This window comes from Pongo pygmaeus, chromosome 12 (assembly GCF_028885625.2).
Source record: "Pongo pygmaeus isolate AG05252 chromosome 12, NHGRI_mPonPyg2-v2.0_pri, whole genome shotgun sequence".
NCBI classification, from domain to species: domain Eukaryota; kingdom Metazoa; phylum Chordata; class Mammalia; order Primates; family Hominidae; genus Pongo; species Pongo pygmaeus.
Genome location: NC_072385.2, coordinates 115,375,176 through 115,402,565, shown reverse-complemented (window position 1 = coordinate 115,402,565; position 27,390 = coordinate 115,375,176). Strand labels below are relative to the sequence as shown.

General features: G+C 36.9%; 1 protein-coding gene and 1 non-coding gene across 11 annotated transcripts; both read right to left on the bottom strand.

The window, feature by feature from the left end:
- Positions 1–164: 164 nt before the first annotated feature.
- NT5C1B (5'-nucleotidase, cytosolic IB) lies at positions 165–27,321 on the bottom strand. Of its 10 annotated transcripts, none has more exons than XM_054475004.1 (11): positions 26,658–26,787; positions 24,724–24,813; positions 24,215–24,394; positions 23,483–23,620; positions 21,752–22,210; positions 21,314–21,481; positions 20,075–20,204; positions 13,937–14,059; positions 13,348–13,532; positions 9,112–9,248; positions 165–1,351 (listed from the first exon to the last, which is right to left on the bottom strand). In XM_054475004.1, exons 1-11 carry the CDS (start codon positions 26,685–26,687, stop codon positions 1,342–1,344), a joined length of 1,650 nt encoding a protein of 549 aa, XP_054330979.1. In that variant the 5' UTR covers positions 26,688–26,787; the 3' UTR covers positions 165–1,341. The 10 variants fall into 10 exon arrangements, with proteins under 10 accessions (XP_054330979.1, XP_054330977.1, XP_054330974.1 ...); XM_054475002.1 differs by having other exon boundaries at positions 23,477–23,620; positions 26,658–26,735; XM_054474999.1 differs by lacking the exon at positions 9,112–9,248 and having other exon boundaries at positions 26,658–27,321.
- Positions 20,573–20,676, bottom strand: LOC129030920 (U6 spliceosomal RNA). Its single transcript, XR_008500818.1, has one exon. It is a non-coding gene; the product is annotated as a U6 spliceosomal RNA (small nuclear RNA).
- Positions 27,322–27,390: the final 69 nt, after the last annotated feature.

The following is a 27,390-nucleotide window of genomic DNA, read 5'->3' as shown; positions in this document are numbered from 1 at the left end:
ATTTGAATCTAGTCTTAACACTTATTAGCTCCATATCCTTAAACAAGCTATCTAATCTTTTTTAACCTTAGGCTCCTCATTGCTAAAAAGGAAGGTAATAATAATACTATGTCACAAACATTTAATTTGATAAGAAAATGAAGTAACATGTGAAAATAACCAGGTCACTGTGCCTAACATATGATATATTTAATGACCAACCAATTTTTGTTGAAAACAAAACAAAAATCACAAGAGAATGACAATGAAGGGCCAGGATACTACACTTCATGTCACTTTTTGAAGTGGTAGCATAGGGTCTTTTTTTTTTTCCATACAAATATGGGTGTGCCAGCCTGCCAGGCCCAAAGCCAGAGACTTTAAATATGAAACTCTGTGGACCAGAGGCATTTAACCCACCAAATAATTTTCAGAGAACCTTTCTTAGGGGTTTCTGTTTAAGGCTTATCTTAGAAAGTACCCTGGAGGAACAACCAGATGATTTATTTCTAAATGAGCAGTATCAAAATTGTTTTACTCATGCAGGGAGAGTGAAATTCTCATTTTGCTTTGGTTAAAAAGCTGGCCATAGCAGTCAGAGAATACAAAGCTCCAGTTTTCAAGAGTGTACTTAACCATACTCCTTCTGCCTTTGAAGACACTATTCTACAATGCTGATGGGTAACAATTCATTGTTATCTACAAACATCCAAAAATGAGCAGTGCTTTATAAAACTAAGTAAGCTTCTAAAACAGTGCCTTAAGCATGCAAGTATTCAAGTTCTAAACTTATCCTAAAGAGTCATCATTATGACTTATGCAGAGATAGGTGTAATGGCATTCAACAGTATTGGTAGTTCAAAGAGAAGTAGTTTGATGGTAACTTGAGGGTTCAAAAGGTTTTCCAAAAAATCAAGAGAAAACCTTTCCAAAGAAGCAAAGTTTTAAGGTCCAGTTTTCTGAAATACCTATCTAATTATCCTAGAGAGCCAAAAGAAGTGGCTTCTATAATACCAGACTATTACCACTTTATTTCTCCTTCCTGCCCCTAACTACTGAATTTTTTATTAAAGCCATAAGCTGCGATGGAACCTAACTTTGGTGCCCCTTCAATGTGGAACATGTGGTCATCAAAGAAGATGTGGGGCCGGATCTTCACCAAGATGGGACTTTTGGGGGCTCCAGCAAGGAAAAGTGCTTCGTCTATCTCTAGACCCCAGCGTCGAAGGGTCTTCAGCACACGGGCGCCTGAACTGGCTGCACTTCTAGCTGTAACCAGGTAGGTCCTGATAGGACAAAGTAACCGTTCATTTTTGGCATAGAACTTCTTTTGCAGTCTGCCTAAATCTTCCAGAAAGCCTTTTAGGGGACCCTGTAAAAGGAACATATATCACAGCTGTGATACAGTGAGCCAAAGAAAGTGAATGCTAAAAAGCAGAGACGTATATGATACGATACAATACAAAGGATATAATACAGCATGACATGCAGTGTTGTGAAGCTGATGGCAAAATGCTAAAACTCGATAGGAATTTATGTGAAAATGTTTTCTGATATAGAACCATCCTTGCATTCCTGGAATGTGCCTAAAATGACTGTATTATTTAACATGCAAACCTATATACTTTAAGTATGAAAGAATGTTCAATAAATAATTAAGCCAGGACAACAGACATAAACTATCCATGGTAAGCTGGAATAGAGGGTCACTCTAAATAAACTCTAATTAGTTACCGAAGCACTACTCTTTTCATTTGTTTTTTGTGAATTGTGCATTTTAACTTGAAGAAGTATATGCTTTTGTCTAGTTTAATGCTGTTTGGCTTGAATCTAACTGTGTCTTTCATTTTTAACCTTTCCAAACACTTAGTTTTAGTATCTCTTGTATAGAGCCTAGAATTGGATTTTGCTATGTGATACAACCTGAAAATCTTATTTTTTAAAACAATGGTTTTTGTTCATTTACATTTATTCATATTACAAATATACTTGAGATTGTTTCTGTCTTATGTTTTTATTGCATTTTCCATGTTTTAAAAATTTTAAAGGATTGTTCAATAATCTGTTTCTTTCTTCTTTGTAGTTGTGTATGCGTGGTTCTTCTTACATTTAAGAAGGTTTATATTATTTCCTTTTAAGAATTACCTTTACAACTATAATCTTTTATAGTACCCTCAGTCCTCTATTTTAAAAAGAATCCCAGATCTGTTATTCTTCATAACAAGAAATAATGAAAGCAGGGCATTTCTTCAATGTCTCTGTAGTCCTCTATTTCTTCTCCACCATCTAATTTTAGTCATTTATTTACTTTTTCTTGGTATTTCTTTTGCATTATTACATTTTGTTTTATTTCTGTTTACATTTCATCCTTTGATTGGCTATTATAACTGAAAATTCCAGCATACTTCTTCCGTAGACCTTCTTTCCCCATATTTTTCCATTTTTTGTTAGTTATATAATTTGTATATCATACAAATTTGTTCATTTGTACAGTTGTTTTAGTTTTAATTCTATGGTTAGGTATATTATATGACCATTTGTGCCTTTGTGCTTCTAGTCCTCTGCATGTTGGCCGAAATTTGTCCTGTAGTACTGATTTTCTAAAAAACATCTTATGGTAATAATCCCTGAAAATATAGTATATTCTCAACTGTATATCTGTTTCCTCTGTCCTTGAATAGACTTTTGGCTAGATATAGAATCCATGATTTACATATAAGATTCTCCACAAGATTTTATAAGTAGTGCTCCACTGTCTTTTGCTTTTGAATGCTGCTCTTGAGAAGTTTGAGGGCCTCTTGATTCCCATCCCCACCTCTTCCACCACTTACATGAGTAGGCACCCCAGATAATTATTTCTTCATTTTGAAGACCAATAATTTCACTAGGCCATGTCTCAGTGATGGTCGTTTTGATTCTATACCTCTATCATATAATATGGGCTTCTAATCTTTAATATTTTATAAACATCTTTTGATAATTTAGCAGTTTTTAATTTATATTTTTATATTAATTTGCATCTTTATATTTAACATCAATCCGCCTCCCCCAACATGATTTTAAAGTTTTTCTTCAGGGATTCTACTTAGGCATATGCTGGGTCTTCTTTACCTGTTATCTATTTCTGTCATTTTTCTATATGTAATTGTATTTTTAACTGTACCAGATGGGTAATAACTCTATTGGAAGGGAGGAAAGATTTACAGCATTCTATAACTTTCACATTTTATCATCTCTTCCTTGACTATTGCATTTTTACTTTATGATCTTGCTTTAAGTCTTTAAAAGTCATGGCAAATGTTCAGTCATAATTATCTGTATTATGTCAACTTTTTCTTCTAAGAGCTCTTCATCTGTTATTGGATTTTTTTCGTTTTTAATCTGCCTTTTTCTCATAGTATCTTTGAATGTATTCAATATCAGTTCTCTTTTTATTATTACTTACACTGAAGTAGACTGGTTTTTCTTGGGACAATTGGTGGGTTTCTAGGGGAAGGTCAAGCGTACTATTTGGAAACTGACTTGTTTTCATGATTCAAAGGCTCCCTTCTTTGCTGTCATGGAAACAAACTGTTTTCTGTAAACATGACTTATTGTGTAACCATTTGCTTAAATTTTCTTTAAGGTTGTATATCTTAGAAAAAAACAAGTAAATTTACTTTCTCACGGTAAGAGGCCATACATATAGGTAAAAAAACTGGGACTGTTTTTATGACAAGAGCAGCAAACTCATAGTGACTGTTGGCAGGAACCACCCTCATTGCAGTTAGTCTTTAAAACACAGAGGCGCACAGTTTCCCTTGCTGTTTTTGGATGATTTCCAAATGGAAGAAACAGAGAATGCTGAGTTTATGTCACCACATTCAAACCAAGTATCCATCTCATTCTCTTTTACTTCTATTTTGGGGTATGTTTTATAATTTATATATTTGCACACTAGTACAGCATATAATTTATCAATAAAAATATAACAATACTAGGGAAACTTACAAAAAGCAAATACTAGGGAAAGACTGTTACTCCCACCCTAATAACAAGAAAACTCCAATCTAAAAAATAACTTTTCTTGAGCCCATCAAAGAGCTGAGATTGCAGGGTAACCACCTAGCATGAAAACTAGGGAAAAACAGTCATCTTCAAGAAGACATGGAGTGCAAGAACTGCGTACTTTTGGTAGAGTGTTGAAGAAAGTTATACCAGGTTCCATACAAACAAGTACAAGCAATTCAAGTAATTTTAAAAAGACATTGACAAAGAACTAGGGTCCACCAATGAGAGAGCATAGGAGCCCTAGGATTCACAGGCACAAGAAGTACACATTCTCTTTTAGGCTTTTCTCCATGGACTTCACTAGATGCTGATGACAAAGACTGCAGGCAGTGGGATGATAGAATAAAGCCATCCTTGATGGTACAGGTGTGGAGGAGGGGAGCAGCTGCCACTGGGGGGCAAAGACTAAAACTCCCCCTAGTTGCTTATACCCTCAGGAACAAAGAGCCTAGACTGCTAGAAGAGCTTCAAACACTGTTATCCTCCAGGGCATGAGTAAAGATCCACTGTTACAGAAGAAAACATTCTAACTTTGGGAGGATAAGAGACTATCAAGGATTGGTACCATTAGATATTGGCTATCACTGGGGCATGGCAAGATCCAGGATGTTGATCCCTAAGCCCTAGGAAGATAGAAGAAATAGCTGGGAAGGGGTAAGAATGAGGAGACCTTCTCTGCAGCAGACACACAGGGAAGGCCTGCTGCTGAAAGTCGACTAGAAATCTTGAGAAAAACCCTCTGGCAAGCCAGTTTGCACCCTAAGAACAAAGTTGATACCAGACAAACTTGGATCCTGTGGTGCCACGAAGATAACCATAGCAACCACAAAACCTAAAACAACTTTAATACCTGATTTGATTGATTCAATCTATCACAATAATTGCTAGTCCCACAGTAAAACAGAACAAAACAAAATGAACAATCTACTTTCAGGAGAAATTAAAAGAACTAGACTTAGTAATGACCCAAGTGTCACAAATATAACAGAGGGAATTGAAAATAACTGTGATTAATATCTTTAAATATCTACTTTAAAGGTGGATACCATACATGAGTAGACTAGCAATTTTGGCGAAGAGATTGAAATGAAAAGAGAGTTGAATGGAACTATATAAAGAGTGCCTAATGGATGTGTCAGTAGACTCAACACAGCTAAAGAAAGAATGAGTGAACTTGAAGACAGGCTGACAGAAATTGCCCAAACTGAAAAGAGAAAGAGAAAAAAAGAGTGGGGAAAAAAGAGCAGAGCATTGAAATGCTGTGGGACACACACATACACACACTCCCCTCTCATATTCAAACCAAAGGAAATATAGACAATTATGAAGGCAGCCAGAGAAAAATAGATGCATTACATACTAAGGACCAAAGATACAAAATTCATAACATTTGTCATCAAAATCTATACAAATGAGAAGGCAATGGAAGAGCATCTTTAAAGTGCTGGAAGAAAAACACAGTAAGCCCAGAATACTACATTCAGTAAAAATAAAATATTGTTTTAAAAACTAAATAAGATTAAGACTTTTTAGGCAAAGAAAAACAGAGATTCAGTACCAGTAGATTTGTACTACATGAAATGTTAAACAAAACAAAATAAAACAAAAGATCTCCTGGCAGAAGGAATATGATAACAGAGAAAAACCTGATCTACACAAAGAAAGGAAGATCTCTGAAAATGATTAAAAGGAATTTGAATATGAAATACATATTTTTGCCTCATCCTTATTTACTAGAAGGTATTTAATTGCTAAAAACAGAAATAGTAGTAGAAAAGAAAAATAAATGTTGCAGTCCCCAGGTCACTAAACTAAAGGGAAAAGTCAAGCCTGGAACAGCTTAGAGACAACCTGCCTCCCATTCTATTCAAAGTCACCCCTATGCTCACTGAGATAACTACGTATCTGATTGCCTCCTTTGGAGAGGCTAATCAAAAACTCAAACCCGCTTGGAGTCTTCCTACCTTTGCTTCAAGCTGTCTTGCCTTTCCAGACCAAACCAATGTTCATATTACATATGTTGATTAATATCTCTTGTCTCCCTTAAATGAATAAAACCAAACTGTACTCTGACCACCTTGGGCACATGTCGTCAGATCCTCCTGAGGCTGTGCCATGCTTGCGTATCCTCAACCTTGGCAAAATAAACTTTCTAAATTGAGACGTGTTTCAGATTTTTGAGGTTCACAGTAGCAAAGTATAGAGAGTTTATAGCATAGATAAAATAAAAATACTTGACAACTGTAGCACAAAACATGAGAGGGAGAGTTTGGCAGCTCATTGTTGCAAGGTTCTTACAGTACATATGATGTTGTAGAGTATAACATTGACAATAGACTGTGATTACTTAAAGTTGTATATTGTAAACACTAGAGTAACTAATAAAAAATTTTAAATGAGTCATAAGCCAATAGTGAAGATAAAATGGAATGTAAAAACACACAATAAGTCTGTAAGTAAATAGGGGAAAAAAGAAAAGAAAAAGGGGACTAAGAACAGTTGGAACACAGAACAAACATAGGAAGATAGTAGATTTTAATCCAACCAAAGCAATGATCACATTAAATTTAAATGTCCTAAAAATAGCAATTAAAACACAGGGATTGCCAGATTGTATAAAATAGCAGCACCAACTGTAATATCTATAAGAAAAATAAGTTAAATAGAAACACAATTTAAATATAAACACATAGATAAAAGTATAGAAAAATCATATCATACAAACATTAGCCCCCCCAAAAAAGCTGGAGTGATTATATGAGTATCAGATGAATATTACATAATGAAAAGGTATTAAGATTAAGACAATATAATAATCCTAAATATGTGGGCACCTAAAAACAGAGATTCAAAATACATGATACAAAACTGATAAAATTGAAAGGATAAATAGGCAAATTCTCAAATACATTTGGAGATTTCAACATTGCCTTCTCAATAGTACATAAAACAAGTAGACAAAATTACCGACAATATAAAAAACCCAAGCAATATGAGCTGAATTAATTTACATAATCTAATTGACATTTATAGAATACTTAATGACAACAGAATATTCTTTTCAAATACACATGACATATTCATCAAGATAGACCATATTCTGGGCATAAAACATACCACAACAAATTTAAATAATTGAGGTACAAAATATGTTTTCTAATCACAACACAATAGAGTTAAGCTTTTTCTATTGTTAAGCTAACAATAGAAAGATATCTGAATAAACTCCAAATATATGCTAATTAAATAACCTACTTCTAACCTATTTCCTTCAAAGACGAAATTACAGAGAAATTTAAAAAATATATTTTGAATTAAATAAAAAAACCATCAGCTATCAAAATTTGTGGGATGCAACTACAGCAGTGTTTAGAGGAAAATTTATAGCATTAAGTGCTTATATTAGAAAAGAAGAGAGGTTTCAAATTAACAGTCTCAGCTTTCCACATTTGAAAACTTAGGAACAGCTGGCTCAGGAAAATTGATTTACCTCTGGCCAAACTGACCAAGAAAAACAACAACAAAAAAGAAAAGACACAAATTACTAGTATCAGAAATAAAAGTGGAGACACATCCCTAAGGATCCTACAAATGTTAAAAACATCTTGATAAAACACTCTAAAAGTTTATGTCCATAAATTCAGTCATTTAAATGAACAAATTCCTTGAAAAATGCAAGCTCATAAACAGAGAGAAGAAAAGAATGAGAAAAGGAAGAAAAAGAAAAATGGAAGTTCTATAGCTATCAAAATAATTGAATGAGTAGTTAAAAGCCTTCCAACAAAGAAAAAAGTCCAGACCCAGATGGCCTCTCTGAAAAATTCTACCAAACATTTTAAATAGTTTGTATCTGAGGTTAGTACTACCCTGTTACTAAAGTCAGATTAAGATATTACAAGAGAAGAAAACTATAGAGGATGAACATGAATACATAAATGAATAAATAATACAAAATATTAACAAATTGGATTCAGTGATACATGAAAAGGATAATACCACATGACCAACTTGAATTAATACCAACAATGCAAAGCTGCCTCAGCTTTTACAAATCCATTAATGTAATTTACATATTAAGACTAAAGGAGAGAAACCACATGATTTTTCTCAATAGATGCAAATCAGGCATTAGTCAAAATTCAACCTTCATTTATTATAAAAACTCCCAAAAAGCTAGAAAGAGAAGGTAACTCCCACAACCTGACAAAAGGCATCTAGAAAAGACCTATGGATAACAGTTAAGAGTGAGAGACCGATGTCCCCCTAAGATCTGGGTATGTGGCAAGGGTGTCCACCCTCATCACTGTTCTGAACATTGTACTGGATGTACTAGCAAGGTAAAAAGGCAAGAATGATAAATAACAGATATACAGCATGGAAACACGGAAATAAAACTGTCTTTAGTCACAGTCAACATCATTGTTGACTTAGAAAATCAATCTACAAAATTGTTGTGAGAACTAAAAAGGAAATTGAACAAGGTTGCAGAATACAAAAACCAATTGTGATTCTATGTATTAGCAATAAATAATCGGACAGTAAGGATTTTTAAAGTACCATTTATGATAGTACCAAAATATTACAAAATGCATAGGTATAAATAAAAAAAGTAATATCTGTGTGCTAAAACCTACAAAAGACTAAAAAAAAAAAATTTAAATGATCTAAATAAATGAGGAGAGGAGAAATACCATGTCCACGGACAGAAAGACCTAATATTGATAAGATATCTATTATCCCAAGATCTATCTATAAATAAAATAAAAATAAAAAATTATTGTAAAATTTTTGCCCCAGAAATAGATAAACTTCTTAAATCTATATGAAAGTGCAAGGTAATCAGACTGTACTCTCTCTCTCTTTCTCTCTGTATATATATATATATATATATATATAAATTTTAACAGAGTTGAAGTATTCACACCACCTGGTCCTAAGAAATACTGTAGCCAGGTGCAGTGGCTCATGCCTGTAATCCCAGCACTTTGGGAGGCTGAGGCGGGTGTATCACAAGGTCAGGAGTTTGAGACCAGCTTGGCCAATATGGTATTTTAGTCTCTACTAAAAATTCCAAAAATTAACCGGGTATGGTGGTGGGTGCCTATAGTCCCAGCTACTCCGGCGGCTGAGGCAGGAGAATCTCTTGAACCCGGGAGGCAAAGGTTGCAGTGAGCTGAGATCATGCCATTGCATTCCAGACTGGGCAACAGAGCGAAACTCTGTCAAAAAAAAAAAAAAGAACTACTATAAAACTACAATAATCAAGACAATGTAATATTGATAAAAGGATGAATATCTGTATTAAAGGAACAAGACAGAAAGTCACCCTTTTCAACAAATAATGCTTGAACAATTAAGATATCCAGGAAATTAGGATAAGCAGGAAAAATGAACCACAACTTGTGCTTTGCACAAATACCATATTGACTCAAAATAGATGATAATCCTAAGTAAGAAACCTAAAACCATAAAATTTCTATATGAAAAGTCTGGAGATAATCATTGTGGCCTTGGATTAGGCAAAGATTTCTTATATATGACATTAAAAGCACAATTTCTAAGAGAAAAACTTGATAAATATGACTTCATCAAAATTATAAGTTTCTGCTCACTGAAAAGCACTGAAAGATGTTAGAATGAAAAACAAGCACAGGCTGAGAGAAGATATTTGTAAAACACACATCCGATAAAGGATGAGTATCCAAAACATATGAGGAACTCTCAGAAGTTGATAACAAACCAAAAACCCAATAAAATAAGGAAAATATTTGAACAGGTACTTTACCAAAGAAGATATGTGATGGAAAAAAGCACCGATAAGATGCTCAGTAACATTTGTCATTAAAGAAATGCAAGCTAAAACTACAATGAGATAATTTTTTTATAAACACTAAAATTGCTCAAATAAAGAAAGAAAAGAAAAATACTCAATACTACCAAAGGCCAGCAACAATGCAAAGCAACAAAATCATGCATTGCTTTTAGAAATGCAAAATGTTATGTCGTTTGGGAAAATAATTTGACTATCTCATCAAATAAAACATACACTACTTATCACATGACCTCGCAATTCCACTTCTAGGTATTTAAAAATGAAATGAAATCTTATATTTACACAGAAATTTGTATTCAAATGTTTAAAAGTAGCTTCATTTATAAATGCCAAAGACTAGAAATGACCTACTCCTTCAACAGGTAAATGAATAAAGAAAACGTGGTACATCCACAGAATAGAATACTACTCAGCAATTAAAAGGAGCAAAGTACTGATACATGCAATGACATGCATTATGCTATAATAAATAAAAGAAGTCAAATTGCATCCCGTATGATTCCATTTACGTAACACCTGGAAAAGGCAAAACTATAGAAAAAGAAATCAGTGGTTGATGGGGTGTGGAGATAGGGTACTAGGATGACTACAAAGGGGCATGAGGGAATTTAGTGATTTAATGAAACTGTTGAGTATGTATTTTTATGTTAGTGGTTATTTCACAATTATATATATTTGTTAAAACAAAATTATCCACTTAAAATTATAAATTTTACTCTATATAAATATACTTCAAAAATTCTGATACACACACACACAAACATACACACACACACTTAGAGACCATTATTCCAGAATGGTGAGACAAGAGATAGGGATCAAATCAGGAGCTATCAGTTACTTGTCACTGTACTACATTGGAGATTGGAGGCTCATAAACTACATTCAGACTTGTTAAATTAATCCTCTCCAGCTGTCCCATTTGCTGGTGACTTTCAGACCTCTTCCATTTGACAAAATTAAGATACTGTCATGACCAAACCACCACCCTACTAGCAACATACTTGAATGTCTTCAGTAGGAGTTGTACCTCATACATTCTTTCTCATCAGTGGAACACACCTGGCAAGGCCTTCTGGCCTTTATGGAAAATGATCTTTTTTATGTAAAAAAATGGCATGTTTTTTAAACTGGCAGAAGTACTGCATAATAAAGGAAAGCATGTATACTAGAAATGTGTTGAGTATTCCTGCAATAAGTAGGGTTGGGATTCACAATTTTAATTGTTTGATGGGAGAAAAAGGCAATTTAAGGAGCAAAAATAAGTGAGAATGCATAAAACTAGAAAGTTTCTGCAAAGCAAAGGAAATAACAGAGTGAAAAGGCAACCTATGGAATGGGAGAAAATATTTGCAAACTATACATCTGATAAGGGTTAATTTCCAAAATATACAAGGAATTCTTACAACTCAACAGCAAAATAAAAACAAATTAAGCTGGTTAAAAATGGGCAAAGGACTTGAATAGACATTTCTCTAAAGAACACATACAAATGTCAATGGGTATATGAAATGGTACTCAACACATTAATCATCAGAGAAATCCAAATAAAAACCACAATCCAATATCAAATTTTACCAGTCAAGATGGTTATTATAGAAGACAAAACAAAACAAAGATACCAAATGCTGGGGGAGTATGTAGAGAATGTGGAACCCTTATACACTGTGGGCAGAAATGTAAAATGGTATAGCCGCTGTAGAAAACAGAATGGAAGTTTTTCAAAAAACTAAAAATAGAACAACTACCAAATGATTCAGTAATCCCACTGTTGAGTATATATCCAAAAGAAATGAAAGCAGGATCTGAAACAGCTATGTAAACTGCAGTGTTTACTACAGCATTATTCACAATGGCCAATATCTGGAAATAACCCAAATGTCTATCATCAGGGGGATGGATAGAGAAAATGTGGGATAAGACACAACATAATATTAGTCAGCCTTTAAAAAGAAGGAAATACTACCATTTGTAACAAAATGGATGAGACCTGGAAGATCTGCTAAGATGAATAAATTCTAGAGATCTGCTGTACAATGTTGCACCTATAGTTAGCAATATGGTATTGTACACTTAAAAACTTGTTAAGTGGATAGATCTTATGCTAAGTATTCTTACCACAAAACAAAAAAAAATTTTAAAAGACAGAGTGGTGGATGTGTTTATTACCTTATTTGTAGTGACAGTATCATGAGTGTATGTATATGTCCAAATTCATCAAAATGTATACATTAAATATGTGCAACTTTTAAAAATTAAGTATAACTCAATAAAACTGAAAAAAAGAACACAGTACAAAATGAGAAAAGAACTGAAAAATGTAAAATCTAAAAGAAATTTAGATTATTTACTTCAGATGGGAAAATACTACTTTAACATTTGTCTGGAAGTAATGCTTTCTTTGAAGTGTTTTTGTTTAAGTGTTCTTTTTATGGAGGATTTCCACATTTCAATAATGGTGAAAGGCTCTGAATTTCAGCAGAGTGTAGACTGATATAAAATATAACAAAGAATTTTCTTCTCAATAGTAAGCTTTGTTAATACGGAACTTTATAACACTAGGTCAGGGTTTCCAAAGGAGCTATTTAGAAAGAGAATATGAAGTTGAACACACACTCCCATAGTTTAAATATTGCTTGCTTTAATGAGAGGTGACTAAGTAGAAAAACTTTTCAGCTTTCAATTAGTCTATTCATACTTTTATGAATTATATAAAAATAACAATATTTAAGTTTAACTTAAGTTCAGGAAGAACTGAGAAAAAGAACAATTAAATTTCTTGGGAAAATTGATAGAATAAAATTAAAAGACCTATCAGTTTAGATTCAGATTAAGTGACATTTTGATTTCAGATTTCCTTTCGTTCAAAAGTTATAGGTTCTGTTCATTTTCGACCTTGATTTTAACACTGCAGTTCGTGGATGGATTGAAAGGTACTCAACAGCACTAATCCAAAACAATCTAAATGTTTAGTTTCAGTTTGATTACATATTCATAATTTGCACTTGTTTGAGGATCATTATTTGATTCAATTCAAGTTCTTAGTTGTGCATATTTTCTCAATTAAGTGATGCCTTTCTTGAGTTTGAAGTCAAGGACAGAGATTCAACACATGCTTACTCTAATCTATTGGAAATGACCCTACTATTTTGATAATTTATTATATAGAAATGGCTTATTGATAAGCAGTATTTCCTGTTACTCCCAATTTGGAGAGGGTAGACTTCTTATCATGGGAAGATCATGCAAGCATTTCCAAAAGGATAGATAAAATAATGTTAAAATTAAAAATAAAGTTGTCAGCAGTGAATGCATCGAAGTGAGCAATTCATGAAAGAAAGAGAGAAAGCTCCAAAGATAAGACAGTAAGAAGGAGTGCCCTGCCTAGAATAACTTAAACATTCATCAGCATGGACCAATATTGATATTTATATATTAGAAAATAAATAAGTACATAAAAATTAATTAGCACTCATTGAACCTACCTGAGCAAGAGGCTTACTTTCACATAATGTATCATACTGGAAGAATTTGTCCAGCCCATGCTCCTTGGTAAAATGTTCAGACTCATCAGAGAAGAGGACAGCATCCCCATCAAAGGCTACACGGAGCTGAGTGTCACAGTAAGCCATGTCTTTGGCTCCATCAAACATTGTCGCAGAGGCAATACCTGATAGATCATGGAGACTGATTAATACTCTTCTCAGGCCCATGAGTTATAGTTTCTACCATTAAAAAAACAAATTCTCCCAGACCTTATGTTTTCTCTCTAGCTATTACCTGATGGCTCAACTCCTCTTCACAACCACAGACCTCAGAACAGTTGTCTATGCACTGCCTCTGTTTCTATAGGGATGGGAACATGTAAAATGGATTGTATGACAATTACTGAGGATGTCCATTTCCAGGAAAGTCAAAGCTCTAAAGGACAGACTTAAGTGTTGCCCCATGTGGAAAAACTTCAGAAGAATATCCAACAAGACCATAAGCCTCATAATCATATGTGAAACTTAATGTAAGTAACCGTTAGTGTAAACCTCTTTATTAACTAGAGGAATAAAATCAGACTAATACCTTCTTGTATTGCCTCTTGCACTTTTTCAGAATCTGCAGCAATATACAAATTGGTAAGATATGCCTTCAAATAGCCAATGGGGTTTTTTCCGCCGGTCAGACAGAAGCGGTCAATCAGTAAGCCTATTATCAGGCAAGAAAGACTTTGTTATGACAGAGATTAAAGACAAAATGCTGTAAATCCAAGTAAAAGTTACCTTAGAGATAACTGAGTTTATTTGTAAATTCAACTGGCTTTATTTGTGAACCTAAAGGAAAGTTACCTTAGAAATAAACTTTAAAAATCATCTTATAGCACCAGTATTTAAAATTCCTCAACTATTTTATGTAATACTGGTTGTATTTGGTACATTATAGTTTATGGGCATAGTATATTCACATAGATCATGCCATTTTATTCTCACAAACATACTGAAGGTATTATCTTCATTACAGGAAAGGAAAGTTAGACATAAAGACTTATCTAACACACTGATGTAGATGCATAGAGCAGACTTGAGCCCAAGTGTTTGACTCTTGTCTAGGCTAAAACAGGGTACTTTTTCTTGAACTACAGCCTCCTCACTAACTGTAAAGGTCTATTAAGGTATGGCTCTCGAGATCGTGCCACTGCACTCCAGCCTGGTGACAGAGCAAGATTCTGTCTCAAAAAAAAAAAAAAAAAAAAAAGGCTGTATCTCAAAACCATACAATTACATGGAAAGTAAACAACCAACCTGCTCCTGAATGACTTTTGGGTAAACAATGAAATTAAGGCAGAAATCAAGAAATTATTTGAAGCTAATGATAATAAAGATACAACATACCAGAATCTCTGGGACATAGCTAAAACACTGTTAAGAGGGGAGTTTATAGCACAAAACACCTTCATCAAAAGATAGAAAGATCACAAATTAACAACATGACATCACACCTAGAGGAACTAGAAAAAAAAAAGAAAGAAAAAAACTAACCCTAGAGCTAACAGAAGAAAAGAAATAACCATAATCAGAGCTGAACTGAATGAAATTGAGATGTGAAAAAATATACAAAAGGTCAACAAAACCAAAAGTTTGTTATTTGAAAGAATAAAGATTGATAGACTGCTAGCTAGACTAACAAAGAAGAAAAGAGAGAAAAATCCAAATAAACACAATCAGAAATGACACAAGTGACATTACTACCAACCCCACAGAAATAGTAAAACAAAACAAAAACCCCTCAGAGATTGTTACAGACACCTCTATGCATAGAAACTAGGAAACCTAGAAGAAATAGATAAAATCCTAGAAAAATACAACCTCCCAAGATTGAACAAGGAAGAAACTGAAACCCTGAACTGACCAATAACAAGTTTCTAAATTGAATCAGTAATAAAAAGCCTATCAACCATAAACAGCCCTGGACCAGATGGATCCTCAGCCAAATTCTACCAGACGTATAAGAAGAACTGGTATGAATCCTACTGAAACTATTGTAAAAAATTATGGAGGAGGGACTCCTCCCTGACTCATTTTATGAGGTCAGCATAACTCTGATACCAAAACCTGGCAGAGACACAGAAAAAAGAAAACTTCAGGCCAATATCCCTGATGAACACAGATGCAAAAGTCCTCAACAAAATACTACAAAACCCAATCCAGCAGCACATCAAAAAGCTAGTCTACCGTGATCAAGTAGGCTTTATTCCTAGGATGCATAGTTGGTTCAACATACACAAATCAATAAATGTGATTCATCAAATAAACAGAACTAAAAGTAAAAACTATATGATAGTCTCAATAGATGCAAAAAAGGCTGTCAATAAAATTTAACATCCTTTCATGTTAACCCCCTCCCCAAAAAAACACTCAACATTAAAGGAACATACTTCAAAATAATAAGAGCCATCTGTGACAAACCCAGAGCCAACATCATATTGAATGGGCAAAAGCTAGAAGAACTGCAATAAGACAAGGATGCCCACTCTCACCATTTGTTTTCAACATAGTCCTTGAAGTCCTAGCCAGAGCAGTCAGGCAAGAGAATGACAAAAGACATTAAAATAGAAAGAGAGGAAATCAGATTATCTCTCCTGGAAGATGATATGATTTTTCACCTAGAAAATGCCATAGTTTCTGCCCCAAAGTTCCTAGCTCTGATAATAACTTCAGCAGTTTCAGGATACAAAATTAATATGCAAAATCAGTAGCATTTCTATATACCAACAATGTTCAAGCTAAAAGCCAAATCAAGAATGCAATCCCATTTGCAATCACCACACACAAAAATAAAATACCTAGGGATACAGCTATCCATGGAGGTGAAAAATCTCTACAAGGATTATAAAACACTGCTGAAAAAAAAATCAAAGACAGCACAAACAAATGGAAAAACATCCATGATCATGAATAGGAAGAATCAATATTGTTAAAATGGCCATACTGCCCAAAGCAATTTACAGATTCAGTGCTATTCCTATCAAACTACCAATGACATTTTTCACAGAATTAGAAAAAACTATTTGGAAATTCACATGGAATCAAAAAAGAGCTGGAATAGCCAAAGCAAACCTTAGCAAAAAGAACAAAGCTGGAGGCATTATATAACCAAGCTTCAAACTATACTACAAAGATACAATAACTAAAACAGCATGGTGCTGGTATAAAAACAGACACATAGACCAATGGAACAGGTTAGAAAACCCAGAAATAAAGCCACACACCTACAACCATCTGATCTTCAACCAAGTCAAGAAAAACATGCAATGGGGAAAGGACTCTGTATTCAATAAATGGTGCCAGGATAACTGGCTAGCTATATGCTGAAGATTGAAATGGGACCCCTTCCTTTCACCAGATACAAAAATTAACTCAAGATGGATTAAAGACTTAAACGTAAAACCCAAAGCCCAAGCCCTAGAGGAAAACCTAGGAAATACCATTCTGGACAGGCTCTGGCAAAGATTTCATGATGAAGACACCAAAAGCAATTGCAACAACAAGAAAAAATTGACAAATGGGAGCTAATTAAACTAAAGAGCTTCTGCATAGCAAAAGAAACTATCAACAGAGTAAACAGACAGCCTATAAAATGGAAGAAAATATTTTCAAACTATGCATTTAACAAAGGTCTAAAATCCAGAATTTGTGAGGTGTTTAAACAGATTAACAAGCAGAAACAAGCCTCATTAAAAAATGGGCAAAGGACATGAATAGACACTTCTCAAAAGAAGACATACATGCAGCCAACAAGTGTATGAAAAAAATGCTTAACCTCACTAATCATTAGAGAAAATCAAATCAAAACCACAGTGAGATTATTATCTCATACCAGTCAGAATGGCTATTATTAAAAAGTAAAAAAATGACCTGCTGGTGAGGTTGTGGTTAAAAACGAACACTTATATGCTGCTTTTGGGGGTGTAAAACAGTTCAGCTGGTGTGGAAAGCAGGTTGCAGATTTCTCAACGAATTTTAAATAGAATTATCATTTGACCCAGCAATCCCATTGCTGGGTATATACCCAAAGGAATATAAATTGTTCTACCATAAGAATATATGCATGGCAGGGCATGGTGGCTCATGCCTGTAATCCCAGCAGTTTGGGAGGCCAAGGCGGGCAGATCATCTGAGTTCGGGAGTTTGAGACTGGCCAGATCAATATGGAGAAACCCTGTCTTTACTGAAAAAACACAAAATTAGTCGGGCGTGGTGGCACATGCCTGTAATCCCAGCTACTCAGGAGGCTGAGGCAGGAGAATCACTTGAACCCGGGAGGCAGAGGTTGCCGTGAGCCAAGATAGTGCTATTGCACTGCAGCCTGGGCAACAAGAGCAAAATTCCATCTCAAAAAAAAAAGAATGTATGCACACGTGTCTTCATTGCAGGACCATCCACAATAGCAAAGACATGTAATCAACCTAAAAGCCCATTGATGATAGAGTGGATAAACAAAATGTAGTGCATATGTACCATGGAACACAACCATAAAAAAGAATGAGATCATCTTTTTTACAGCAACATGGATGGAGCTGGAGGCTATTATCCTAGGTGAATTAATGCAGCAACAGAAAACCAGATACCACATGTTCTCACTTATAAGTGGGAGCTAAACATCTATTATCCTAGGTGAATTAATGCAGCAACAGAAAACCAGATACCACATGTTCTCACTTATAAGTGGGAGCTAAACATTGAGTACACATGAACACAAAGAAGGGAGCAATAGACATCAGGGCCTACTTGAGGGTGGAGGGTGGGAGGCGGATGAGGATTGAAAAACTACCTATTGGGTAATATGCTTATTACCTAGGTAATGAAGTAATCTCTACACCAAACCCTCATGACATGGGATTTAGCCATATAACAGTGAATTATCATCATTAAACATTAATGTAACATCAAATGCTTTTTTAAATCAGTAACAATTACAAAAAAACACTGGCTGTTTGTAAGAGGTTTATAAAATATGCACCTTCATATACTATGGGTAAAAGTATACATTGGTACAAGCTGTCTAGAAAGTGATTTGATGATATGCAATATGTATCAAGAGCTTTTAACAGGTTTGTACCTTTTGACCTAAGATTCCTTATTTTTTTAAAAAGGAATATTCTGAAATTCTGATAAAGATTTCTATAGAAAGGTCTCAGTTTAGGGTTATTTATAAAAGCAAAACATGTTCAACAATGTGACAGTAGTTATATAAAGTATAGGATTATCCATATGATAAAATATCATTCAAAGTTTTTTTTTTTTTAGATATATGATAAACTGGGTAGCTGCACATGATATAAAGCAAAATACTGTGTCTAGTTAGTTGTTTGTCATCTGTATGGACCAAGAGAGTAGGTCAGGTCCGTTAACTGTCTTGGTGGATGTATCTGCTTTGGTATTAGAAAATGCTCTCATTTTTTCACTTATGTCAATATTGGGCATATGTGGCACAAAAATGTATTCTACAAATCCCTAAATCATATGAATTTCATCACCCAGAAATTATTTGGTGACACTGAGACTCCAGAAATGATTAAAGCATCATCCCTCTTCTTAAGGAGATCACAGTTCACTGAGGAGCCTGGCATGTAAAACATTTGTTATAATAAAGACCCTGGAAGATGGAGATACGAATTGCTTTCAGTACCCGGAGAAGGAAGTAACTAACTCTTCTGGGTCAAAAGATTTTTATTCCATGAACAAAGCTGCATGAGAAGGTTGTACACAATCAGTTCATTAGCAGAATTAACAGGTAAATAACTGATTTTTTATGCTTCCAGCCTTGATAGGTCAGCGTGGTGACGGATAGATAGACCTCAATCACCTACTAAATCAATTAAGGCTATGTGTTGTTACATACTAGCTGTTGTTTACTAGGTGATTGCTATATGCCACTCATCTATGTTAAATTTTTATGTTCTCTCTTTTTAATTCATAACACTATGAAGACTGTACTTTTAAAAGGCAAAAAATTTTAAAATGTGCTTCAATGATTCCAGCCTTATAGTTAGAATAATATAAAGTAAAACTCATAACTTATATCTTGATTATTTGTAAATATGCCCAATTTAAATGTTATTTTAACTTCACATACCCATTTAGAAAATAGGCTAATTGTGCCCGAAATAATTCAGGTAGTTCCATAATAGGAAAATTTGGAACTTTCTCTTAAAGTCCCCAACACACTGATAGAAATACTGAAGAGACTAGAATCAATCAAATTTTCTATGTAAATTATTTTATGTGTGGGGAGAGAGAGCAGCCGGGGACAATCAGATTTTAAGAGTGGAAAGGAGAGGTGAAAACCTTTAAACTTTTAACACGAATCTGTGGTGAGCAAGAAGTTTGATCACACAGTAAAAGCCTTTGGGTTGACGGCTTCTTGAAGTCAAGTTCAGAAGTGAAAAACATACAACAGAGAAATATATTGCAGGACCTAGGATTAAGACTTTGAAATTCACACTTGACAAGTTAAGTCCAGAGCTTTGAGCCCAACTCTGTGCTGAAGTTAAAAATGAACATGGCCTCTCTTGTTCTGACATAGGCAAATAAACATTCCTGGCGCAGAAGGGGGTGTCAGTATCAAAGACACTGCATTTGGTTGTCACAGTTAGCAAAATAACATGGCTTCTCTCTTTCAGAGTGGAGAGCTGGTCTTCCACATGGTATTTATTTTACTTACCGTAGTGATTGACGCTGTTTATAAGCCGCACTCCCACTTGGGCATGGTTATTAGTCATCAGTACAATATCAAATAAGTCCTGTTCATCAGGATATAGATCACGGAGTCTAGCATTGACATACTGTAGTGCCTGCAGGTTACAAACATGAATGTGTGTAAAGAGGGGCAGGCAGGGTGGATTTGGGGAGGCCAGAGAGGAAGCATCTCATCAGAGTCAAATTCAAGCTCTGAAGAATCTTCACTGAGAGATTCTGGCTCCTTTAAGGAAGATTTATCTCATGCATTTCTGTATTATCAACCTCTCATTCATAGGAACTCAGTTAATGTTCACAATACATGAGTAATGTTTGTTGAAAATTGTTTCAACTTTGGGTTCACTAGAATTATCTCTGGGGGACAGGTAGAGAGTAGGGTCAGGCTAACCCTTTTATGCTTTGCCTATGTTTGATTGATTTTTAAAATCTGCTTTTATCGATCATCTAATGATTTTTTATTTTGAAAAATATGGACCGCTTCATGAATCTGCATGTCATCTTGCCCAGAGGTCATGCAAATCGTCTCTGTTTTGTTCCAATTTTAGTATATATTCTGTCAAAGACAGTACTTTGTGTATTAACATGTATCTTTAGGTTTGTGGCTCCTGCTTATGCTTTTACTATGTCTCATAAGTACATTCTACCAAGAACTTGTAGAGGTGTCATTTGTTTTTGCATGGTTATGATGTTATTGTGTAATATTTATATAAGCAGATCAAAGTTGTAAGTGCTATACATTTCAGTGTAAGTTCAGAGAACCTTACCTTCTCTATTAAAGTCACACCCCTAAGTGCCAAGGGCATCTTTATTTTCTTAATATGCTATGTTTGGGGCCAGAAGAGCTAACGTGAATTTCATTTCACTGTAATATGGCGTTTTATTTCTACTACTCAGGATCATAAACTCATTATGGCTTCTTAGCACTCCTTCGAGGGAGAGAGGCTTCTGTTACAGGTCTCATGATTAGGACTTCACTTAGGGAAGGCTAACATACCAAATCTAGGGCTGTGGGCTGGAGTCCCTTCCTCCACAGTCTGGAAGCCTGTGCGAAATCATAAACTGACCTGGGTCAGCTAGAAAGAGACAAGAATGACAAGGGTGGGCTAGGAATGATCTGGGAAATTGGATGCCCTCCCAAGGGTTGGCCTGGGTCGCTCCCTCGCCATCGAGCGTCCTGGCGGGCCAAAGACAGCTTGCAGAATACCTTGACGAAGCGGAACGCCGGGCCCGGGGTCAGGATGACGTTCTCATTGGTGAGCTGATACTCCATGTACTTTTCCAGACCCTCTTCCTCGTAGATTTTCCTGCCGTCCACCATGTTGAAGAGCGCGCAGGATGAGAGAGCAATGGTGATGGCGTTCTTGGGTTTGGGCTGCAGAGAGGGACGTCAACGGGAGGATAGTCACATAGCCACGAAGGGGACAGGATTGGGGCTCCTCCAGGGTAGGGTGAGAGTAGGACAGCGGGCCCCTGCTTTGAGAAGCGGGATGCTGGAGACAGCTGAGGCTGGGACTCCCCGAAGTTTGGGGAAGAGAAGCGGGAGGACCTCCCTGCGCAGTGGAGAGGAGGGCGGCTGGAAGAGGCTCTGCTGCGGGCTGCAAGGAGTGGCGCCCCGGGTGCCAGGGGCGGCGGGCTGGCTCACCGGCCAGGGGCGCGAGCAGCTCGAGTTCTTCTCGTAGAACGACCTCATGGATGCCCAGTAGGCAGCCTCGTAGTCGTCCTCGTCCTCCCGCTGCTGCTGCTGGGACAGAGAGTCGCGGTCCAGCTGGGTGGAGGCGGGGTAGATCCCCCTGCGCTGGCTGGAGGACTTCCACTCGGTGGGGGACGTGCGCGAATATTCCCGCGGCTGTGAGTCGCGGGTCTGGCGGGTTTCCCGCACGATGCCTTGGGCCCAGGCCTCCGGATTCTCTTGCATTTTGGTGCTGCGCCGGGAGCCAGGATCGGGCTCTGGGGGCGTGGGAGGCCGCGAGTCCAGCGACCGGGGCGGCTGGGGCGACGCGGGTGGCTGGAGCGAGGGCTGCCCGGACAGCGGCGGCGGTGAGGAGTCATGCAGGCTTGGGGAGGTGGATGGAGTCCGGGAGCTCGTGGAGCTGCTGGGGAGCTGCGGCAAGACAATGGGCGTCTGAAGTCGAGGCCTGCCTGCCCATCTCCCGTCAAGGATCTATCCCTTCTGCCTATTCCATTCCTAGACTTCTGATGGGTGCTGGTTCATCTCAGCTCCTTAAGTAAGGCTTAAGGGATCCGGACATTTCTAGGCCTCAGCTGTTTGATATTTCTGTTAAACAGACACAGAGACTGTCTGCTTTCATTCTCCCCTAGCTTCCCCATAAGCATTTCACACATTTTTATTTGTTTGGAGTAGATAGGACCCAGTCCTCTTCCTCCCGCTTAGGCACCTGACACATGGTTTGCAAAATTCTGTCCCCTGCTTGGCATATACCTACTCAGTCAGAGGCCTGCAGGTAGGACAGAGGGCGTGCAGAATGGATCTTGCTTGGCCAGTGCCTTAGTGTGCGACTTCCAGTTAACTCCATGAGCAAAGTGGGCCAGACATTCTCACCAGAACACTCTACATAGCACCTCAGGGCATGTCTCTCCCCGCTCCCCATGTGAATGATGCAGTGATGGCTGGGAAAGTCTCTTGTCTGGAGACTGGAGCATCTCCCCAGGGCCTTCAGAGCTCCTTGTGCCAGTGAAGCACAGTTACATAGAATCATCCTCCTAAACAGGAAAGGGCCATTCTAGAGAAAAAACTCGTTTACTAAGGTGAGCAAGAAGTTATTCGGTATCCATATATGATTTCAGATTGTTTCACACATGACTCAAAAAATCATGTTTTTGTTTAGATTATTGAGTCAAATCCAATAGAGATGATGCATTGGGTAGGAATGCATGCTCTCCCAGTGGCTGGGTCTGGATCATTCACTCTGCTTCCAAAATCTTAATCTCAAAACTAACTTTTTTTTTAATTGCTTATGTGATCAGGCCTAATTAAAAACTCAAAGCCCCCACAATCTGACACTCTTTTTCTCTTGTGGTGACCATTTCCTTCCCTCTTCTGAGAATCACAGTTAATTACTATTTGTTGAATGAAGGAAGGAAGGAGGAAGTGTGCAGCCTCTAGATCTAGAGCCCCTGGGTTTTAATACTAGCTCTACCCTTATTAATGTGAAACCTTAAACAGGTTCCCTCTGTACTTCAGGTTTCTCAGTGGTAAAATGGGATTTATGGGCGGAAGGGAGTTCTCCTGAGGGCTAAATTAGCTAACACATGTACAGCACATAAACAGGGCCTCGCACATAAAAAGCATCAATAAATGTTAACCATTGTTATTATTCTGTCATCTACTCCTCCTTTTCATCTTTACCTCTACCTTAGCACTGATGTTCCTGCTTCTAGGCTCATCTATGGATGGAGCCTTGGTGGATGGGCTCCGGGATGTTCTAGACCATTGACTGCGCACAAGGTACCCTCGAGAGTCTGTCTTCCGCATTGATGATTCTTGTGATCCCTGTGATGGAAAGAAGAAACCCAAGGGTGTAAAACCCCATCACCAACTCCTTCTATACATGTGCCTGCAGAACAGTCATGTCAGGCTGAATATAGCAGCACCCAGTGAGAAGATCCCTGGCCTCAATGACTCTTAACTCAACCTGAACTCTTGTGTACTATTCTAACTCTGGTCTAGTCCTCACTTCTCTTTGGAGCATCTATGTGGGGGTCCACTTGAAAGAGCATCCAAAACCAAGATGCAAACATATTTTTTCACTGTGACTCCTCTTATATGGAACTTAGTATGATTCACCATTGTTCCTCCCTTTTCCTCACTTCTTCCCTCGAGGATAAGCCTGTTAACAGATGCTGAAACAATATATCCACCATTTTTTACCAGACTGTAAAGGTGAGGGCAGCTGGTGCCCCACTGAGGTTGCAGGGGGACTCTAAGGCAGCTGCTTAAAAGGAATGGAGCCCTCAAGCTTTTCTTTTAGGAGAAACAAGAATGAAGGACACCATGGAGCAGCAAAGTTTCTATTTGCCATATTCTTCCCCTCACCCAGATTGTCTGTGGTTCCCCTCCAGAATCAGTAGTGCGATCTCTGCTCACCCTCATCATGGTGATCTGCTGGCCCTGCTCCCACAACAGGCACATGTGAATATAAATACGTATTGTGCGGCAGGGGCCAAGGGCTGTTCCCTCAGCTGCACAAAGGCAGCGTCTACACGACGAGTGACCCCGGAAGGGGCAACATCTCAGCGAGTGATTCGGATTGACTGCATGCCTCATCTGAAAGATTGTGCAGAAAGTGGTCAATGCCATGGCCAGACCCCCTCCCCTCCCTGATTTGAACAAAGACCAGTCTGCTCCCTGTGTAGGCTGAGCAGAGGAGCCTGCTGTGGTTCCACACATTCTAAGTGAACACTAGGGTATGGATGGAGGGGAAGGCAGGGCCCAACCTCTCCTAGTTCCTTAACCTCCTCATGAGGACATTAGGGACGCCTTAATACAATTCTCAACAGCTTGGTCTTCTCTCCCAGAACTCGCTGCCCCCTAACATTTTCCATTATGCTTTCTGCTCCTTAATTTCCTCACCTCTGCTACAGAGATCGGCTCACCTGATTGCTCAGACGAACTCCTGTTTTGTCAGATTCCTTTCTTTTTTCTGCTTCTAGACTCTCTTTTGAGGACCTCATTCCGAGCTCATTCTTGACAAGGAAACAAAGAATGTTTATTAATTTTTAATCTCAGGGCATTAGGAAGTTTGGCTTTCGGAATAAAAGGATAAAGAAAACATATAATTTATTTATTTGCCAATATAAAAACGTATAAACTCTAGACCTTAGTTTCCCCTGTTCTAACAAGCATGAGTAAAAGGTAACACATATTTTATTCAAAAGAATTATATAAACAAGGTTTAATATAGAAATTTGGTGGTTCATAGATTTGAGATATAAAGCATTTATTGTTTAAAGACTGATAACATGGGAAATATTAGAGAATTGTGAAGTTGTTTATGTAGAATAAGTTTGGTTTTTTTTTTTTCTCTATTACTCTGAAGATTTCTACTTATGGAACTTACTTTTCCTTTCCATTTAGAATTCAATTTTTTCTTGTTTTCACCATTACTATAGCTCAAATTTTCTGTGGATCTAGCCTCACCAATATTAGTTTGATTTCTAAATATAAGGACCTTAATCTCATACATATTTATTGAAAGTCACATCTTCTGTTCCTATCATCTAATTACTCATAGATCTAGAGTGGAAAGGGATTTCTTACCAACAAATTAACAACAGATAGGGAAAACCAAGTAAAAGAGCACAAGAAGATAACTCACTTTATGGAACTCTACTCAAATATTTATGTTTTCATTTTCATTTGGAGGAGATACTTTTTGGAATATTATTTGAACTGTTTCATGCTAAGTAAGTAGCTGCAATGTGATCAAGATTAGTGTTATTTATATGTTTAAGGAGCACAACTTCTGTTAGACCAAGATCCACTACAGCAGTTTATATTCATCCGTTTATGCTCTGTGTCTTGCACGCAGGAAAAATCTCATCAGTGTTAGTTGCATGAGAATGTTAGTTGCATGAGAGAATGGCATAGCTGTATGGCTGCTGAACTAATTTTAAAATCTTTTCATCAACCCTCACTCCCCTTATACACATACATAGCAGTCACCATAATATCCTCTTACTTCTAATTCCAAATGATATTTTGAATCCAGTTCCTTTTTTCTATCTCTATTATCATTGCCTTGTTCCAGGTCTCTGACCATCCTGGGACTACATTTTTAGAATATAGCCTTTTGAACAGGTTTCATGGCCTTAAATCCTCTCCACTTCTAGATCTGTCCACCGTATTTATTTAGAGTAATATTTGCAAGATGTAAATCTAGTAATGCTTCATTCCTGGATAAACACTTTCTTCACTTGGTTTGACCAGGAGCCTCATGATATTTTCCTGTGTACCTGCTACTTGCATGCCCTTCACTCTATACTTTATCACTATGTTCTACTAATACCAAGTGACTTGTATTTGCCTGCATACACCAGCCTTATTTCCTTATGGTCTCCTCTTCTCTCTTGTGTTCTTCAAAACCCAGCTCAGTGTGACCTGGGGGAAGTTCCCAGAGTGAAATATTGCCCTGTGTTGCTTGTGTCTTTTGTACATACTTTTACGGATCAATGAGTTGTCCTTTGTCTATTCTCTTTCCTACTAGGCCATGCATTCTTCGAAGATAGCCACTGTTTTTACCTTTTACTACTAACATATGAGTATATGCTAAATGAATACTGACTTATTGGAATCATTTATATACTACATGTTTTAATCTTTTTCTTTGCTGTCTTAATTTATTTTAACTTTCTCCTTCTTCCCTTTTCTCTGCTCTTTCCATTGCCTAATCTCCTTTCTCTTTTCCTCTACCTGAAGCCATTATCTGAAATTATTTGATCGTTTCAGAGCCTTTGCAGAGGCAAATGATGGACGATATCCACATTTCTTCAGCCCCATGGCAAGATTCTAAGACACTCGGTTCACTCACCTTTTTCTGTTTGAGAGATGTTTGACTCATTTTTTACCTGTTGAAATTCTTTTGTTGTTATCCAGATTTTTGTCTCCCCAGCTCCATTTCCTGTCACTTCCCTTGCTCAGTCTAGCTTTGCATTTAGAATGTCAAATTTATGACATCATATGTGATTCCATAGTAACAAACTGACTCTATGAATATGTGATTAACCTTTTCTTAAAAAATAAAAAATAAATGTTTCTTCATTTTGAGTGTATCTGCTCATAGCCATTGTCTTTGTTTTTAGAAATTGATGTCTAAACATTGTTCAAATGTTCAATATGTAGCAATATCAATATTACCACTTCCTTTTTAAATCTTTTTAAGCATTTCCCTGCCATTCATTATATTAATCCCATTTGTGACTGTCTGTTTCCTGGTACTGCCAAAATGAATGGCAAAGTCATTTGTGGATCCAATCATTTATCCATGTTCATTCTGCCAGACAGACTTTGGAGGGCTTTCCTCAGATCTAGAGACTATTTTTGACAGCTGGGATTTTGTTCTAGACATGGAGTTTAGACTTGAGTTTGAGTTTAGCTTTAATGTCTCATGTTTCTTTCAATGGCAAAACCTGTTGAGGAAGACACTGTCAAAGCCCTTTCCCCATGGCTAGACTCAATGTAGAATGTTACCTTTGCTGCCCCATCCTTAACCCTTAACCCTGGGCTGCCCCATTCTTAACCCTTTAAACACTAAAGCTAAACTC